Source organism: Mus musculus, chromosome 17 (genome assembly GCF_000001635.26).
Source record: "Mus musculus strain C57BL/6J chromosome 17, GRCm38.p6 C57BL/6J".
NCBI classification, from domain to species: domain Eukaryota; kingdom Metazoa; phylum Chordata; class Mammalia; order Rodentia; family Muridae; genus Mus; species Mus musculus.
In genome coordinates, this window is record NC_000083.6 from 4,994,756 (window position 1) to 5,014,103 (window position 19,348).

The window sequence follows — 19,348 nt, forward strand, 5'->3', positions numbered from 1 at the left end:
CGGGCGCGGGCGGGCAGCGGCGAGCGGCGGGCGCCCTCGGGGCCGCGGCCGGCGCCCGGGGCCCGGGACCTGGAGACGGGCGCGCGCGGCGCGGTGGCGGCTCCGGGCCCCATCCTGGGGGGCGGCGACGGCGGCCTGAATAATGTGCACCACCACCCCCTGCACCCCCGTCACGACCTGAACATGGCCCATAGCGCGAGCGCCGCGGCGGCCGCCAGCTCCAACAGCGCGCAGAGCGGCCGCTCCGAGGCGGCTCTCAAGGAGGGTGGAAGCGCCGCCGCGCTGTCCTCCTCCGCCGCCGTCGCGGCCTCTTCCTCCTCGGCGGGCCCCGGCTCGACCATGGAGACCGGGCTGCTCCCCAACCACAAACTGAAAGCCGTTGGCGAGGCCCCCGCTGCACCGCCCCATCAGCAGCACCACCACCACCATGCCCACCACCACCACCACCACCATGCCCACCACCTCCACCACCTCCACCACCACCACGCACTACAGCAGCAGCTAAACCAGTTCCAGCAGCCGCAGCCGCCGCAGCCACAGCAGCAGCAGCCGCCGCCACCGCCGCAGCAGCAGCATCCCACTGCCAACAACAGCCTGGGCGGTGCGGGCGGCGGCGCGCCTCAGCCCGGCCCGGACATGGAGCAGCCGCAACATGGAGGCGCCAAGGACAGTGTCGCGGGCAATCAGGCTGACCCGCAGGGCCAGCCTCTGCTGAGCAAACCGGGCGACGAGGACGACGCGCCGCCCAAGATGGGGGAGCCGGCGGGCAGCCGCTATGAGCACCCGGGCCTGGGCGCGCAGCAGCAGCCCGCGCCGGTCGCCGTGCCCGGGGGCGGCGGCGGCCCAGCGGCCGTCTCGGAGTTTAATAATTACTATGGCAGCGCTGCCCCTGCTAGCGGCGGCCCCGGCGGCCGCGCTGGGCCTTGCTTTGATCAACATGGCGGACAACAAAGCCCCGGGATGGGGATGATGCACTCCGCCTCTGCCGCCGCCGGGGCCCCCAGCAGCATGGACCCCCTGCAGAACTCCCACGAAGGGTACCCCAACAGCCAGTACAACCATTATCCGGGCTACAGCCGGCCCGGCGCGGGCGGCGGCGGCGGCGGCGGCGGAGGAGGAGGAGGCAGCGGAGGAGGTGGAGGAGGAGGAGGAGCAGGAGGAGCAGGAGGAGCAGCGGCAGCGGCAGCAGGAGCCGGAGCTGTGGCGGCGGCGGCCGCGGCGGCGGCGGCAGCAGCAGCAGCAGCAGGAGGAGGCGGTGGCGGCGGCTATGGGAGCTCGTCCTCGGGGTACGGGGTGCTGAGCTCCCCGCGGCAGCAGGGCGGCGGCATGATGATGGGCCCCGGGGGCGGCGGGGCCGCGAGCCTCAGCAAGGCGGCCGCCGGCGCGGCGGCGGCGGCGGGGGGCTTCCAGCGCTTCGCCGGCCAGAACCAGCACCCGTCGGGGGCTACACCGACCCTCAACCAGCTGCTCACCTCACCCAGCCCCATGATGAGGAGCTACGGCGGTAGCTACCCCGACTACAGCAGCTCCAGCGCGCCGCCGCCGCCGTCGCAGCCCCAGTCCCAGGCGGCGGCGGGGGCGGCGGCGGGTGGCCAGCAGGCGGCCGCGGGCATGGGCTTGGGCAAGGACCTAGGCGCCCAGTACGCCGCTGCCAGCCCGGCCTGGGCGGCCGCGCAACAAAGGAGTCACCCGGCGATGAGCCCCGGCACCCCCGGACCGACCATGGGCAGATCCCAGGTAACCCCCGCGCCCGGCCGGGCCTGCTTCCGCCCGGGCCTCGCGCCGCGAGCCCGACTTTCTTTCTTCGCCGGGTACTTTTCCCGGCGGTTGGCGGGGGTGGCGGGGGCGCGGCGCCGCCGGGCCGGGGCCGGAGCTGGCGGGGCTGGGGAGCCGGGGTGTCCCGCGCCCTTGCTGCGCGCTGCGCTCCCGTGCCAGGCCCGGGACGGGACCTCGGTGCCCCAGGCCGCGCCCGCCCGGGGAGGGCTCTCGGGGCAGCGGGCTCCGGGGCCCGGCTTGACTCCGCCGGCGCCCACGGTGTGCCCTGAGTGGGCGCGGGGAGAGAGGAACTTTCTCTCTTCGGGCCTCGGTCGGTTTCCCATTCCCCTTGCGAGGAGGAGGCAGGGGGAAAAAAAAAACCAAAAAAAAAAAAAAAAAAAAACCCAAAAACCGAGGTTAGCTTTGTGACAGCCGTGGCTGGTGGAGTTTGGATGTTTACCAGCAAGAATAAGACCCAGATTTACAACGGGCGGAGGCGAAATATTGTAAAATAACATCGATTCGTTCCTAAGAATAGCTGGGGAGAGATCCATTATGGGGCTAAGGGCTCCTTGGAAGGAGTCACCTTCAACCGGGAGGCGATGTTGAAGGAATAGATTCCGGATCGATGGAACTTATTTTGATCATGGGTTAGGTTTTCCTTTTTTATTCAGCAAACCTAGTAAGGTAGTAGGCCAGAGAAAATGGGTCGTTGTGGATCGTATTTGAGTGGATTTTCTTGATTTTGCTGTCTCCCAAGTCCAACAGCGTTGTTAGGAAGTGTCTTGCGCTCTGGCTGTTTCTTGCTAGTAGGCTGAGCCTAAAGACTGACTTGATCTCTCCTTTGCAAGGTTTGGAATTTGAATTGTGGAGGTAAACTGGCTGTAATAGTCTCCAGACAGCTGCCTCTGAGTTGACATCTAATCTGCCATCTGATTGGCTCCCCTCTCACCATTGGGCATTTAGCACTGCTGATGTAAATAGAAGTGCGGAGCAGTACAGTCACAAAAATTCCTGACACAAATAATAACTGAACTCTATTCCAAGCACATGGAAGATTGAATACTATTTAGAGCTTAAATTGTTATGAATCATAGTTAGTAATAAAGGATTGAATACAGAGAAACATGCTGTTGTCCAGTATTAGGCATTTATAAAACTTGGGTCTTCGATGACAAATCTTACAATATGAACATTACATTTATTGTGGGCTTTAATTGTGGACTGAAAATAGGAGCATTGGGAAATAATTAATGCAAAGATTGGACCAGTTTGGGCTTCGTCAAGCTTTTTTATAAAAGTCTGCTTTTTACAGATCTAATTGAATATATTTTAATCCTACCAGTTTACAGTTTAATGCATTAAGATTTCAGTATTCTGAAATGCTATAACATTTCTTACTGATATTTAATTATCTAAAAATCAGAAGAAAGCTATATAATTGGTGATTCTTAATTAGCTTAGAGCCAGAATAAAGCTATGCATTTTTAGTGATTTGTGTTCTCATAATTGCGACCATTTTAAGATGGTCATGTGGACGAGGAGTGTTACTTACAACTGGTGTGTTCCAAAACCTGTGAAACAAAACGAATTTTTGTAGAGAACAATTGACCAAAAGAGGCAATGAATATTTCTTTGAAATGCTAAAGCACATGTCTTTTTTTGATTTGTAGCATATAGAAATGCCCCCCCCCCATACTGTTTTTTTTTTTTTTTTCCTCCTATTTTGTTAGGCTAAGTAATGTGAGCTTTATTCAAACTGCTTTTGAATTAGAGCAAGAATATTTAAGGCAAGTTCTACTGGGTACTGTGTCTTCCAAATAATTTTTCTTCTATTCACATCTTAATGCTGTGATGTTTTCTGATCTATTAGAAGGGAGTAGCAGTGGTTTGTTTGTTTGTTCATTTGTTTTTAATTTAGCTCATTTGTTTTAAGGAGGTGTGCTTTACAATTAATTAACTGTGGACTTGAGGAGAGACCTGGTTGACTTGGCACCTGATATCTGCTGCTTCCAAGTCTACATGGCTCACGGAGTTCTACTTTGATAAAAAACATTTCCCTGTTCTAGATGGAAAACTTGGGGTTTCAATTTTTGTCTTCGACCCACAGAAAGAGAAGTCCATGTAATAATTAAAACTTCTCATCTTTGTAAGCTATAAAGGGAGGAAGCTAGAAGCAGTTGTAGGTTCTTGTTACTTTAGAGGGTTATTTCTTAATGGTACCAATCATTGTAAGTATTTTTTGTTTTCTTGGAATGAGAGTGTATCCATTATAGCCTCGGTGGCCCTTGGGAATAGCTTTTTTTATCTCAGAGAAAAAAAGGGCAGACATATGACCTCAATTCACAGATTTCTTAGTTACCTTACCGGTAACATGTAGATTGTTTCTTTTCATACTTTTATTTTTTTTCCTTTTGTTTTGCTTTTGGAAGGACAGTATTATTTAGTATTTGTTATGATAGCTGTGTTAGGTAGCCACTTGTCCACATTATTAAGTTATGCCAGGCTATAGGTCATAAATTACAAAGTCATATTAAATAATGGAAAAATAAATCTGTTTTTGGCTTTTAATACATTTAGTTTCATTTTTGATTTTAGGCAAATGGTTTGTGTTGGATGGCAATTTTTTTTTATTATTTTTTATTTTTTTGTTACTGGGAATAAAACCTGCCTGTTGTTGAAAGAGGTCTTTTAAAGATTGAAATAAGCCAGTTTATGATTTTTTTTTTAAATGTAAGTATTTAGATAGAGCCAGTCTCAAAAGGAGTCCTAAGGACTGCTCACATATGTAAACTTTTAGTAAGTATACATTTGTCTTGAATTCTGTGTATGTTATTTTATTTTTAGTTTATAGATATAGTAAAGTGTAAGCTAGTTTAGGGTTACAAGGCAGGAAGCCCCAGGATTCTTCCTTATTTCTTAAAATGAAGCTAAGATATAGTGTCTTATAAGGTCAGTCCATCCCCTCTTCCACAAACCTTAGGTTGCTTGGTACTTCAGATCTTATCAAGATGCCACGATGGCCTACATTTGTATATTTGCCTAGGTATAGATGACTGTTATCTGGTTGGGTGAATTTAGTAGCCATGGCTCATACAAAAAGGCCTATTATTTAAGAAATAAAAACACCCCCCCCCCATATAAAAAATGTAGGATGTGTGTGTGTTTGTGTGTTCTGTTGTATGGGATGAAAATATTTGTAACTCAAAATCAGTTATGTTAGGTACCTTGATTTTTTTCTATTACTTAATTTTGACTATTTTTATAATAGTTTTAAGACAGCGAGTAGAAAATTAAACTCACATTAATATTAAGTCAGATTTATTCCTGGCATATGCTCTTCCCTTTATTCTAACTGGAAATAACCTTTCTCCTGTTTTCCTTTTGGTTTTGTCTGTCTGTAGTTAAGGATGCATTTTTGGCCAGGCTTTTGGTCACTGTATTTTTGTCCGCATCGCATCGTGTGAGAAATGTGTCCTGGATATGGGTATAACCCAGAGCACGCTTGGACACATTAACCAATGCACTCTAACCAATATCCTGCTTCCTCACTGAAGCCGAGAGAGCAACGTCTTCAGTGTGCTCCGAGAATACCAGTAATTCTGCTCTGAGAACTAATTTGAAAAATACAGGACTAGCTGCGGGAAGGTTTAGTAATCTTACCGCACAGCACACAGTCACCTTATAAAGAAATCAGTGTAACGGGGGTGGTGTTTTCAGTTCTGTTTCTCTTATTAAGGGAGCATATATTCCTTTATAACTTGGGCTGGTGTATGTGCAAAGGTGACTTCTGATAGGGCAGCGGCATCGATTCCCTAGGCTGCACACCAATGTTACTGTCACCATCGGCAAACCTAGAACAGGATCCTTTCTATTATTTAACCCTGTATTTTCCCAGCAGCGGTGACTTAAAATTTTACTGGGTCTATGAAATTTCCCAGCTTGTTCTGGGAGCAGCGCAGATGCACTTGGGTCTCGGCAGGTTTAGGGAGGTGGCCTATTGGCCTATTGGCCTATTGCTGGTTTTTTTTTTTTTTTTTTGCTATTGCTGTGTCCAGCTGTTGCTTGTTGCTGCCCAGGTCCTGGAGCCCTGTGTTCTGAGCCTTATTTTGTGACTCATGCCACTTTGATTTTGTAAATGTGATATTTATGTTTGATAGAACTGCTGTGTGTTACTTAAAACAACAGATTTATGGAAAGCTGAAAATGAATATTAATAAGAATCCCATTAATTTTTTGTGTAATATTTACATTTACAAAATAGATGTTTTGAAATTTTTATGGCACTATAGCAGAACTATTTTTACTTAAGGGGCCATAGGAAGTTTTGGAACTGGGGCATTGTGGCCTGTGTGTGCCTTTTCAGAGGAGTGCTCTTTTCCAAGAGGCTTCTGTGGTTCTCTGTGGCCCGGGAAAAGCATGCTACGTGCTTGCTGTGGATGCACCCTTGGAGCTGTGGATGCAAGCTCGCTGTGCATGCAGGTTTGTTGTATGTACAAGCTTGCTGTGTGTGCGCTCATTACTTTGTATGTGTGAATGCTGTGTGTGCACAATTGCTGTATGCATGCTTGGAGCTGTGGATGCGTGCTTGAGGCTGAGGAATCCCAAGGCTCAGCCCTTGTTCCCTGTGGTGTGGGGGAGGAGCACTGTGCAGAGCTGCACACACCAAGGTGTTTATGGATCACAGATGCAGAATATTTCGCAGTACAGTTAGGCCCGGTTTGGAGGCTATTTGCATAAGACTAACTGACCCTTTTTGGTTTAATTAGGTGACTGAATAATTAACACGCGTCGGAAACCTTGATGTACTTCAGTGGCTTTTTTTTTTTTTTCTTTTTTCTCTTAGAAGCTCAATGAGTAGAAACAGATTCAGGTATCATTAGTTACTACCTGAGTGTCCTTAGGAATCTGTTCAGATTACCTGTGCTTCCATTTGAACAAATATGTTATTGATATACATTTACTGTCATGGCTCACCGTTTACACCAAGTGAATTTACTGGAGTGTAATTACGCACGGCTTCAGTAAGGTTTCACCAAATGTACTTTACTTTTGAAGGTTTGTTATTATTATTCTTATTATCTTAAATTTAGAGGCAGTTGGATGTTCCCAGGCTGGCCTGGAACTTGCTATGTAGCAGACGATGACCTTGAACTTCTGACTCATCCCCCTGTGTGCCAGGGTTGCCAGTATCGGCTGCTAGTATAGTAGATTTTGTGTGTCCCTGGGATTGAACCCAGGGCTTTGTGTGTGCTGGGCAAGAACTCTACTCATTCGGAACAATTTTAAGCCAACTCTTTCTTGAAGTTGACTTAACTGTAAGTAGGACCCAGCACGTTGTTTCCAAAGTCAGCTCCGTATGGGTGAGTGCCAAGTATGTTAGGAGGCTACTGCTAGCATGACAGATAACTAATGGGGAAACGAAATTGTTTCTTACAGTGATGTTTACTTCCAGGCCAGGCTGAGCATCCACGGCAGACAATGGTGTCCATTGTTAAAGGCAGCAGACTCTGGAGTGACCTGTCAGTGGACAAGGGGCAGCCTGTGCTGACCTTTAGGGTGCTCTCTCAGCATTCTGGCCTTGAGGAAATACGAACGTGAGAGCCAGGCAAAAGTTCTCTCTTATTAAGCTATTCTGGAAGGGAGTCGAGTTTGATGAAATCTAGAAAATCCTGGATAACAGGACCACACCTTTTCTTTTTTGGAATAGATTGCTAGAAAATGACAAGTGTTTAGATGTGCATCTTCTTACACTGGTGAGGCATCGACAGTATAGAACTTGCTGCTTAACGGTTTGTAGGCATGGTTGGGTAGCACTAGGGGGTATCTCATTCATGCTGGCTTCTCTTCAGGCTCTTCTCCTTTGTAAATAGCAAAGAGGAGTTGCTTTTTCTCTGCTTTGTGTCAAACTTTGACCTTGCTGCCTCTCACTGCATGTTATAATTAGGCTTTTTTCAAAAATGCCATGTCATAGTTTATTAGTAAAAAGCCTTCCTCAGGTTCCACTCGGGCACCTGTGATGTTTTTCTTTTTAATCTTATTAATCGGTTGACTTCTTTTGTAACGTTGAGATTGTGGATTTGGTTTTTTCTGGAGATGTGTGATCATGTCATCATTGGCCATGGTATCATAAGGGAGAAACCTGGGGTGTTGTATGATTGGATGTGGAAATAAGCTGTCATGATTACTCTCTCTCTCTCAACCTCTCGCTCTTTTTAAAGATTTATTTACTTCTCTTTTTGTATATGATATATTTTGGCCATGTGGTTAGATCCTTTCCTATGGACAAGTAGGTTTGTGTATATGTGTGTGTGTGACAGAGAGGTGTGGCACACACATGTTTATATATTTTAACACTGCTGATCTTGTAATGTAGTTAGCTCTTGAGTTATGGATAGACAATATCAGATCCTTCCACTGTGTTGGGAAGCAGCAACATAGATGCGAACATTAGCATTTATGTGTGCTATGAGGTATGTGGCTGCCCCAGACACCCTCCTAGCAGCAAGTTATTTATAGAACACCCACATTTTAGCCAGTGCTGCGTAGACACAGGCAGTTGTGTAGGGCCCCTATTGCTCCCTTTTGGGTGATGCTGATGCTGCCAGGGCCTGCCCTGATACCTGGACCATGAGTGTTTGGGGCCTTGGGCTTAGAACTGGCTCATTTTAGCGGTGTGAATGGCAACTGTATGGTTTTGCAGAGTAGTGGCCTGATTTGGGGGGGCCGGGGATGGGACCTGGGAGGAGTGGATTGTGACAATGCAAGGAATTGCAGGTTGCTGTGCTGTGGCAGATGATGCCATCTCCCGGTCCTTCTAGTCAGTCACTGGCTTTGCGCCAGTGCAAAATGTTGCTCCGTTACAGAGGATAAAAACCCAAACTGGAAAATCGAATCATTATACAGAATGGTCTCTTCTTTTTCTCAGCTTTCTGCCTCACGCAGACTTTTGGAAACAGGGAACAAGTCTATTGGGGAAGCGCCTTAGCTGGCTGGGTATTTCTGGGAACTGTTTAGATAATGCACGCTGGCTGAGCAGTACGGCAGCCACTGCTCCAGGTCCTGAAATAAACCTCAGAAAGCCAGGTGCAGTGATTAGCGGAGACAGTTCCATATTCTCAATGTGGGTTTCTGGCTTTCTGTTGTGGGTGTCTCAGAAGTTCATTTACTCTTCAGAAATGATTGGGAATCCCAACATTGATCTAGGAGTTGATATCTAAGTTTTGAAGCATTACCAACTGAATTAAGAATCCATAGATTTTCTTTTTGCTGTTTATATGTAATTTTAAATAATAAATTCACTTTGCCTTAGTGAGCTATGGGTAACCTTGGAAGTGGAGGTAGAAAGTCTTGCCAAGTAGGTAGTTTTCTGAGGAAGCGGATTCAGGGACTGGCACACGTGTTCTCTTTAGTTCTGGGATGGTTTAGGGTTAAAGGAAGGGTGACCATAATGAGACACTCTCTCCTGATGGAGTCTAGCAGGCTGTGACTGGGAGTCTAGCAGGGCCATGGCTAGGGGTCCAGCAGGGCCATGGCTAGGGGTCCAGCAGGGCCATGGCTAGGGGTCCAGCAGGGCCATGGTCAGGGGTCCAGCAGGGCCATGGCTAGGGGTCCAGCAGGGCCGTGGCTAGGGGTCCTAGTTGTCAGGCGTGGGTACTTGTTTTCTCTATCCTGAAAGGAATTTGCTTTTCCGTTTTTGGGAATGTTGCTGGCAGGCTGGTTGCTGAAGGCCTTCAGTTCAGTGTAGCCTTTCTGACAGACCCCAGGGTGTATGCCCTTAACTCTGCCTCCCTGCTTTCCCGAGTGAGCGTTCTCTGCCTTGCTTCAGGGTACGGTCGAGGACGAGGCTGCCCCATCAGTTAGGTGGTATTTATCCCTGTCCAGCTCCACACTTCATTGTTGCTTTGTCGGCCCCAAGTAGCTGTCCACCATGGCCTTGCCTCTTCAGCTCTCAGGCTTGAGTGGAAGCAGAGAGCTGTGCAGATACTCAAAGCACACTGAGTGCATGGGTGTCCCGATGGGGATGTCTGGTGATGTGGGAGGTCCTCGTGAGTGCATGTCATGGTACTGCCAGTCCTTTGCTTGGGACACAGCTCTTTCTTACACTGTCTGTTTATACTGTGAGTTGCCTGTCTGTGCCAACTCTGAACCCAGGTTCCTCTTGATTAAGTGCATTGCGTTTGCACTCTTGATCGCTGAGCCATTTCTCCAGCCCCCGTCCTTTTGTTTTGATGCTGAGAGTTAGAAAGCTAGAACAGCCAAAGCTCAGTTTTCTTTCCAATGAGTGCTAAGTGCTGTTTGGTGCCTTACACACAGAGTCAGTAAAGCTCGGGCTCCATGATTTTCCCTGGGGAAGGATTAGAAACTCCTAGGGCTTTGCAGAGGAGAAATGAAAGTGAATGAATGGCTGGACTGCTTCTCTGTTCTTGTGCAAAAGACCACGGCCGTGGAAGCTAACTGGGGGAGCTCCAGGTGGGGCAAAGCCAAGAGCCAGAGATAGAATATGGGGATGCCCAGTGCACCCCAGTACATTGTATGGTACCCCCAAACAGTACTGGGGAGCAGAGTGTCCTGCCCGAGGAGACCTTTAAAAGGTGGTTGGTAGTGTGTCTACAGTGACCCTGTCCTGATTCCTGCTGCTCCCTCTCAGGTCTCAGTTCAGTCAGGGCTCACCCTTTTAGGAACCTGAGAGCTAATCTTGGATATGATGGTGATGACGAGAAAGGGATTCTCAGGTCTTGATTGTCATTTGTATGATGCATTCTCCTAAGAAATGGCTTGCTAGCTGGGCATACCCCCGCACCTACGATGCCAACTGCTAATGTGTTCAATGTGTCTCAGCTACCTAATTGAGTTCCAGGACAACCCAAGTTACAAAGTAAGGCCCCTCAGGAACAAACAGTGAAGTTCAGCAGTGCCCTTCGATCTGGTCACTTGGTCATTTACCCTCACCTCACTGACAGCCTGAACCAGGGTTTCAGGGTAACAGGAAGGAAAGCTGCTCTGGACTTGATACCCTGGGGGAAGGTGAGAGGCCAGCCACTCAGCTTGAGGGAGGGATCTGCTCTATGCTTGTGTGTGTGTGTGTGTGTGAGAGAGAGAGAGAGAGAGAGAGAGATATGTGTGTGTGTATGTGTGAGTGACAGAGAGAGAGATGTGTGTGTGTGTGTGTGTGTGAGTGAGAGAGTGTGTGAGTGAGTGAGAGAGAGAGAGAGAGAGAGCAGGCAGGGGGCAAGAACGCTCCTGGCTGTCAGCTGAGACTTTGAAGACAAGGGCAAGAGCCAGTTAAGAGCAGGACACTGGGGATGGGATGTTTATTGTCTGTGTGACTCCAGGCAAGTCATTTCAGTCTGTGCTTCCTGGTTCAAGGAATGGGAAAGACAGGGTTTCTCTGTGTAGCCCTGGCTGTCCTGGAACTCACTCTGTAGACCAGGCTGGCCTCGAACTCAGAAATCTACCTGCCTCTGTCTCCCGAGTGCTGGGATTAAAGGTGTGCATCACCACGCCAGGCTTCTATGGGGTTTTTTGTGTGGACTTGATTAGGTACCATGGTCAACGAAAGGGACCTTTTAATAGAGTGACAAAATACAGTGTTTTCTCATCAACAAAGACCGTAACTGAATTTGGTTTCTTTCTCTTGTCGTTAATTTAACAGTCTATCAGTTTTTTTCCTTCAGAACAAATAGGTTAATATTTGAAGCTTATTTCTAATCTAAATCACCTCAGATTTTTTTCTGATATTTCTTCCTTTGCCAAGTAAAGGAAAACTGAGTTATTGAACAGTTGTAAAATGTGGGCCATAGTTTTCAAGGCTGCTACTGGGGTAGGATGGCAAGGCAAATAGATATGCAGAGAATATTTGTAGGTTGTTAAATTGTGTGTTGTTTATCATAGAGGGCTGCTCTTTGATTACTGAGGAAGTAACTCTTGGCAATTCATTAATTTGCATAGTTTGTTGGGTTTGTTGAGGGTTGATTGAGTGACTCTGAGCTCTAAATGTTGTGTTGAGAAAGAATCTTGGTAGACAACTTCCAAATTGGATCTTTTGCTTCTAATGAATTTTCGCCATGAATTAGGCAGGTTAAAATCGTAGTTGTACTGCCTACGAGTTTGCTGGCTTTGGAAATGGTCCCTAACCTCGCAGAACCAGACCTCAGATTCTGATTCTGTTGGCTGATCCAGAAGACAGAAGGGGTGGGGTGGGGGTTTGCCTAGTGCAGGAGGGGAGTTGTCCACAGCCCTTGGGCTTCCATCAGTCTGTCCTTTCACCTGGTGGGCACAGTGTGAGGCCAGGCTGTCCCTCCTCTGTGAGGAGCTCCTGGCCCGTGAGCACCTCCAGACAGCAGTATTGACTTTGATCCTGTAGGAGTTGTGTGTCTTGTGAAGTCCCTGCGATTTCCCATATGGCCATAGAGCTCCTGAAGGAAGAGAAGAAAGGAGGCATCAGAGGAGGAATATTATTAGCATGTGTGTGCTTGGACAGCTTGTAGGAGGATGGCTTTTTAGCCTACATGCTCTTGTGAGGGTTTTTATGGTTCATTGAAAAACTGATGCAAAGAGTTTGTCCTCAGCTGTTAAGATATTCGAGCGGCTAGAAGTCAGCGCGTTGACTGTCTGTGTGTCTAGCAAGTCTGTATAGAAGGGTGTTGGATGAAGAGTGCACTCCAACGTCAGGTGACTGACTCAGCAATGCCCTAAGCTTCATTTGTTTCCAACATGTGATCATTTTTAGGACTGTCAAAGGTTCATGTGAAACACTCTAGGTAGTGTGCGCTGCACCACGTGACCAAAATATTTTCCCCTGGCTGCTTCAGAGGCTGACTGTCGCTTCTCAACAATTTTACTTGTTGGGCATCCTGCCAAGACGTTTAAGACAGCCCCTTACGTGAGCCTCCGTTCTTAACCTCACACTGAAGTGCCGCGACCTTCACATATGTAGATTAGCCATGTGTTCTGTGAATTGAAACTGCCGCCTCAGGAAGAAAGCGGCTTTCTTTATTCCAGTGGGAATTTGACAGCTATTCATCCCTGACCTGGGCAGAGGTAATGCAAGGAGATTGGACTCACATGGAGCATGGACAGATAACTCAGGCGTGTGCTGGTGCGCTGGTACGGAAGACTCTCCAGGTCCTGCGGTGTGGGCACTGGCAGAAGTGTTATGCAGACACTCAGTGTCCCTGTGGAAAGGACCCTTTCCGTTGTGGGCATCTCTAATCCATGCTGAATAGCCTTTCCAAATTAAGGTTTTGTTGTTGTTGTTGTTTTGTGGGGTTTTTTTTTTTTTTTGCCTTTTTTCTCCCCCCTTCCTTTCCCCTGCCCTCTCTCATTTGTTTGTTTATTTATTATTCATTTATTTGAGACAACAATCTCACCATGCAGTACAGACTGGCTAGTCTAGAATCCACTGGCTTTCCACTGTTTCCTGAGTGCTGGGATCACACAGGCAAGTGCCTGTGTCTGGGCTTTGAAATAATTGCTGAATTTTTGTTTTTTGTTTTTTTTCCTTCCCTATAGATATTTGAAAACAAAATGCTTTTCTTTTGTCTTTTGTCTTTGTTTTGTTTTTTGTTGTTGTTAAAACAAAATGCCTTTCATACAGTGGACCATATGGGTTATGTGTATTTCATACAGGCAAGCCTTTCAAAGATACACGGTTTTGGACCTCGGGGAGGTGTGCTGTACACGTCTGAAGTGAGCTCGTATGGTTTTCCTCACTGGAGAGTTTTATATTGATGAATGCAATTAATGAGCCGTGGGTTTTTATTAGGTAAGAGTAGTTTGAAAGCGTGTCTCTCTGTCTTCTTAGTCAGTGTCTGTGGAGTCACGGCTCTGCACGGGTGGCAGCTGAGGTACTTGATGGGCTTGGCATGGTAGAGCATTCAGAAGGCACAGTTCTCATTGTGCGATTAATAGATCTGAAGTGGCACTCGAATGAGTTCTTGGCGGAAGGCGGGGGTCTGGGCGGTGTGGCGCTTGTAAGTGGCCTTGTGTGGCTCTCAGGCAGAGCCCTTCCTATGAACACTCTGCTTTATGGCATGGGTCAGAGCCTGGCTGTCCCAGTGGGTTCAGAAGGGCTCACTCCTCTGTGGGCCTGGTAGACCAAGGAGAGGAAAAGCTGCCCTTCTGACCTGAGGAGAACTTGCTTCTTTCTACTGGGGAGGGAGTGGGGGGATCATTTTTACAAACTGAGAAAAGTGGTTGTGACGACATCTGCTTTCAGAGCAGTGGGGCCCTGGTCTCCAGGTCGCTGGGCTCACGTGTGCCCAGCCTCTGTGTGTCGCTGTGGATTGGGAGCAGGGGCACACCTCCAGAATGAGGTGAACAGAGGTGGGGTGCTGGCAGTTGGCATGCAGGAGGAAGGAGGGATTGCTCCCTGTGCTGGGTGAAGTAGCAAGGTGGCTATGTAATTAAGGTCAGAGTGGCTGCATGCAGAGTGGTCGGTCCTCCCAGGGGAAGATGTACACACACCTGAGGGAGAGCAGCCGGCCAGGCGCAGAGAGAAATGTCACAGGTCACAGTGAGTCAACAGCTGAGCCTTCCATGGGTTTAAAAAAGTGTCCTGCTGAGAATGGTAAGTTATGTCATAGTCAGGAGTGATTGGTCAAACTTTTAAGAAAAAAAATCTACTTTTATTTTCTTGGCTTCTCAGATTAAAAAAGGCAGGTTTATGGAAAGACAGGAGAGTCATACAGAATAGTGTCATCATAAACCCCAGTGCTGTCTGAGTGACTGCAGCAGAGCTGTGAGGACGGCTGATGGCCTGGCGAAGCGTAGAGCGCGTCCCTCTGGTAGTCCATGTGGCCATGGGCTCTGCATGTGGATGTGCTTCTAGGATGTAGGCGTGCAGGGTGAGTTGTTTTGCATACGAAGATGGATGATGCACTGGACAGTGTCTCAGGTCTCTTCTCTTACGTACAAGGCCAGTAGCTGTGAATCCAAGACAGTAGGAAGGAGGAGATTGGCAGATCGGCGGTACGGAAGGGGCTTTGCAGAATTGTGATAAAAGTGGACTGTGGGCAGCTGGAAGGCGAAGTGCGTGTTAAAGGAGTCAGCAGAGTGCAGTATATCGTTGCATCCATTATGGGTACAGTGAGCTGCCACGAGGGTGTAAATGTCAGCCAGACAGCAAAATTCGCACAGTTTAGAAAAATCACTCAGTTGGAAAAAGGCTTGCCCTACAAACAGAAGGAAGTAGGTTTGATCCCCGGAACCTGTGTAGAAGTTAATGGCTGCCATGGTGAACTTTTGTCCTCGCGTGAGGGAGGCAGAGACAGGGAGCTCCCTGGGATTCACCAGGCAGCCAGTCTGGCTTAGTGGAAGAGCACCATGCCACCGAGGAACCCCGTTATAATAAAGAAGGTGGAGGGTTTTACTGAAGATGACATGCAAGGTTATCCTCATGTCCCACAACATCCCCACACATGTGCACACAGTTTGAGAGAGAGGAAAGAATCAGGATGATGACTAGTGAGAGACAGCATGAGAGAAGCCTCCCACTTCCTGGAGAGGCTCTTTGTGAGGTAATCATGCCTGCCTTTGCTGTGGCCGCACAGCCTCTCACAGCACAGTTTATGGTTGTTTGAAAGCTCTCAGTTGACAGTAGAACACTCCCTTGCTTTGCTGGATGCTGCCTGGGCCTCAGGGTGCTGGGACAGACGTGGGGACCCTGTAGTGTCCTGTGAGCAAGGTACAGGACTGAAGATGGTTTCCCTTTATGCTCTGAATAGTTCTCCCTTAAAATTTCTTAGTGAAGGCAAATCTAAGCTCTTAATAAAGAGCGTTTTGTCTTACAGCTCTCTTATACCAAGGCGGGAGTTCCGGTTGTATGAACAGTGCAGATGTATTTGAGGAGTGTGAAAGATGAAGTTTCCCATGGGGTTCCTCAAGTCCTGTTCACTCTCTCATGATGCTGCTCTTAATCTAGAACTATATTGTTTCACTCTGCTTTATTCTGCCTAAGATTATATTCATAAGAATGTGCTTACTGGATATTTATAGTAATACTTGTGAAGATAGCAATATGGAAGTGGTATCCTTTATGGTATGGCAGTATGTAGGGGAATTCAAAACAAGACCTGTTTAACCTGTGGGCAAAGACCCAGAGACAGGTGTAGAAAGTAACTCTTCTGTGAAATTCTTGTTTAGTATAAGTTTTAATACCTGCAAGAGGGAACATTACAAAATGTCAGGCAGTTTCAGGGAATGAGATATTGATAACTAGAAGATTGGTTCTCCTACTAAAGAGTAGATAATTCACATAGAACATGAGGAGAAAGTGGCATTTTAAAACAAGCTGGTGTCCTCATGCGGTTACTCATACATATACACATACAGCCTAAAACTCGGTCTTTAAAGGACTGTGCCTCTGACTCCTATGGCCCTGCACAGTCTCGGCATGGACCCTGTGACCTGGGCTGCTGTCCGACAGGGCATTTCCATCCTTATCAGCCTGATGTCAGCTGCCTCCTGGACCTGGGAGGAGGAGGAGGGGGGGGGGAGGAGGGCGTAGACACTTTCCTGTCTGACCCCAGGGGCAGAAGGTAGGAATGTGGGATCCCCAGCTCTCGGACATATTCTTGCTCTTGTATCATTGGGTATGGCTCATTCTAGACGGTGGCTTTGGAATGCTGGGCTCAAGATATAGTCTGGACAGCACAGTGCAGAAGCTCAAGTTTGTGAGAAGAAAGTAGGAATGAGCAGGGGATGAGAGCTACCCCAGGGCATGGAGATCCTAGTCACCTGGGGTGGTGTTTTAATCCCAGCACCTGGGAGGCAGAAGCAGATGCCTCTCTCTGAGTTCAAGGCCAGCCTGGTCTACACAGGGAGTTCTAAGATGGCTAAGGCTACATAGGAGACCCTGCCCCCAAACTAAAACAAAACAAAACTAAGCAAGTAAACAAACAGAAAAAAAAAAAAAAAAACCAGAATTCCGAGGCCAGTGCCCGAAAGACAGGGAAGACCTGGGAAGCATCAAATCTAGGGTCAAAGGAGCTTGGGAGTGGAAGCTTCTGGAAGGAGAGAGGCAGGTGCAGTGCTCCGTGGAGTCCCTGAGAGTGGAGGAGTTACTGTGTCCATTGGTGTCCTGGTGAATGGAGAGGTAGCCACAGTGGATACACAGTGACTAGGGAAGGAGGCTTCGAGATGGTGGAGTCCCTGAGAGTGGAGGAGTTACTGTGTCCATTGGTGTCCTGGTGAATGGAGAGGTAGCCACAGTGGATACACAGTGACTAGGGAAGGAGGCTTCGAGATGGTGGAGTCCCTGAGAGTGGAGGAGTTACTGTGTCCATTGGTGTCCTGGTGAATGGAGAGGTAGCCACAGTGGATACACAGTGACTAGGGAAGGAGGCTTCGAGATGGCTGGAAGAAGCAGAGACTTGGACTGACTCTCAGCTCTCTCTGCCCATGTGACCTGTTTCTTCTTAGTGACTGTGAGCTGTCGTGGCAGGGTGGGGGCCCTGTGTCTATATCCCCGGAAACTGCAGGGATGCATGGCTCTGCATGTGTTTCTGAGTTCCTATTTAATTGTGGCAGTGCACCTAGGAGGCAGGTTTTGCTGTTCCCACCTTATAGGTTTCAGCAAATACAAGTCAGGGGGCATGTTTGTACAAAGGTTATTTACAAACATTTCTGAAATTTTTCTGTACTCTATTGAGCTACCAGCATGCTCATGTGCTCTTTATTGCTGACAGTGGAGGAGGGGAAGGGGTGTCCCCTTGCAGTCTACCCTGAGTCTCTGGATATCTCCCTGAAGCAGGATCATTGCTCAGGGCAGTGATTTGGGGCGGAAGCCTGGCTGGCAGGAGTAAAAGATGACACTGTATATTTTCTCATTACCTTCTGTGAAATCTTGTGTTTCCAAATGTCACGTAGGGCTTCTGTCTGCATGGGTGATTTATGGGTGACAAGTCACTAGAACGGGAATGTATTTCTCCTGTGTATTTGTAATGAAGTCCCTTTAAGTGGCCTGTACTCACCACACAGGCTCCCTCACACTACCTGCAGCACCCAAGAGAGACCAGTTATTTTGCCATTGCACTCAAAAGTAATTAATTAATAATTAATAATGTAAGGTAATTGGTTGACTAGTGAGTAGGTGTCAGGCCCTGTGCAGAGGGATTCTACTTTCGTGTTTTGATATTGTTGGGGCCTGTCCTGTACCATACCCTGTTTCAGAGTGAGTACACGCCCAGCTGAAAAAGTGGTTGGCAGGTGTGGAATCCAGGACAAATGCTGAATGCTTCTCTCCCCTCCCCTCCAGAGTGGGTGGAGTTCCAACCACTGAGTTTAGCTCTTGGGAGTTGTCAGCATAGACGGACTTTGTGTCCGCTTGCATGACAGCATTTACTGTTGTTGAAGACACTGGAAAACCTGAAGGAAGATCTCTCCAAAGACAAACCCTCATCCAAGAGTTTTCCGGCCAGGGGGAGAGGGCCCAGAGATAATGCTTGGAAAGCGGCCCTGCTTCTGAGCCGCTCCTGTACGTCACCTTGGCCTGCCAGCTGGGAAGCAGGTTTGAACGGCAGTGTTCTTTCTTTCCTCTTGAGACTATGACCATTCCTGTGCAAAAAGAAAACTCAGAGGTCTCAGCAGCTGGGAGGCAGAGGCAAGAGGATCTCTGTGTGTTTGTGTGTTTGAGGCTAGCCTGTTCTACATGGTGAGCTCTAGGACAACCGGGACTAGAGAGATCCTGTATTAGATCCCCTCCCTGAAAGAAAGAAGCGTGTGTGTGTGTGTGTGTGTGTGTGTGTGTGTGTGTGTGTGACAGATGTGGAAGATGGAAGGATTAATACACAGGTAATGTGACTGAAGAATCCTTTTCTCTTAAAAAATCAGCATGGAAGTACATTCTAGAACTCTGATAGAGTCACTAGCTCTGTGAGGCTATTTAGACCAAAGGCTCACTTCTCTAGTTGCAGTGGACATGTGTGTAGCCCAAATGTAGCGCAGATCTAGAATTCTCTGGTCATTGTAGAAAGTCCTGGATGCAGTACTATGGAGTGTTTAATTACATCTTGCAGTATATATGGAACTTTAGACATTTAGTGCCGTGTTCTGATTCTGAGTGCAGAGGTCAGTTCCTTTCATGGATAATCAGGTTAGGATGTTGAATGACTTCTGAAGCCCCTCCCATTTTTTTTTCCTTTTTTCTTTTTTGAGATAGGATCTCTGTGAGTAGCTTTGGCAGAACTCTGTGTATAAATCATGCTGGCTTTGAACTTTTTGTGATCCCCCTGCCTCTGCCTCCCAAGTGCTGGAGTTACAGGCATGTGCACCCTGCCTGGCTTGAAGCTGTTTTTGATAATTTCAGCATTATACATGTATTTATCTCACATTTTAAGAGTTGAGTAAAGATAGTGTTATTGCAAGAGAATTCTATTAGAAGCCTCTGCAGTGGTCCGTGGGAAGGATGGCAGGAATGGATGCTTGCACTGGGCTCACCCCCTCCCTCTCTCCTTCGGTCTCTCTGTGTCTCCGTCTCTCTCCATCTCTCTGTCTCTGTCTTTCAACAGGGTCTCACTATGTAACCCTGGATATCCTGGAACTAGACCAGGCTGGCCTTGAAGAACTCATTTAGAGTTCCACCTGCCTCTGC

The 19,348-nt window shown here is 48.1% G+C and overlaps 1 protein-coding gene across 4 annotated transcripts in view; it reads left to right on the top strand.

Moving 5' to 3' along the window:
* The window catches only part of Arid1b (AT rich interactive domain 1B (SWI-like)), a 353,360-nt gene that overhangs the window by 459 nt on the left and 333,553 nt on the right, over positions 1–19,348 (top strand). Inside the window, exon 1 of one of the 4 annotated variants that reach the window (XM_006523221.4) lies at positions 55–1,737. The exons of 1 other annotated variant lie outside the window; for it this stretch is intronic. In XM_006523221.4, the coding sequence (XP_006523284.1) occupies positions 184–1,737 (1,554 nt within the window). In that variant the 5' untranslated portion in view covers positions 55–183. Of the gene's footprint in view, positions 1–54; positions 1,738–2,169; positions 18,266–19,348 lie in introns of those variants that run through there. 2 more of the 4 variants (NM_001085355.1, XM_006523222.4) reach the window with 2 other exon arrangements.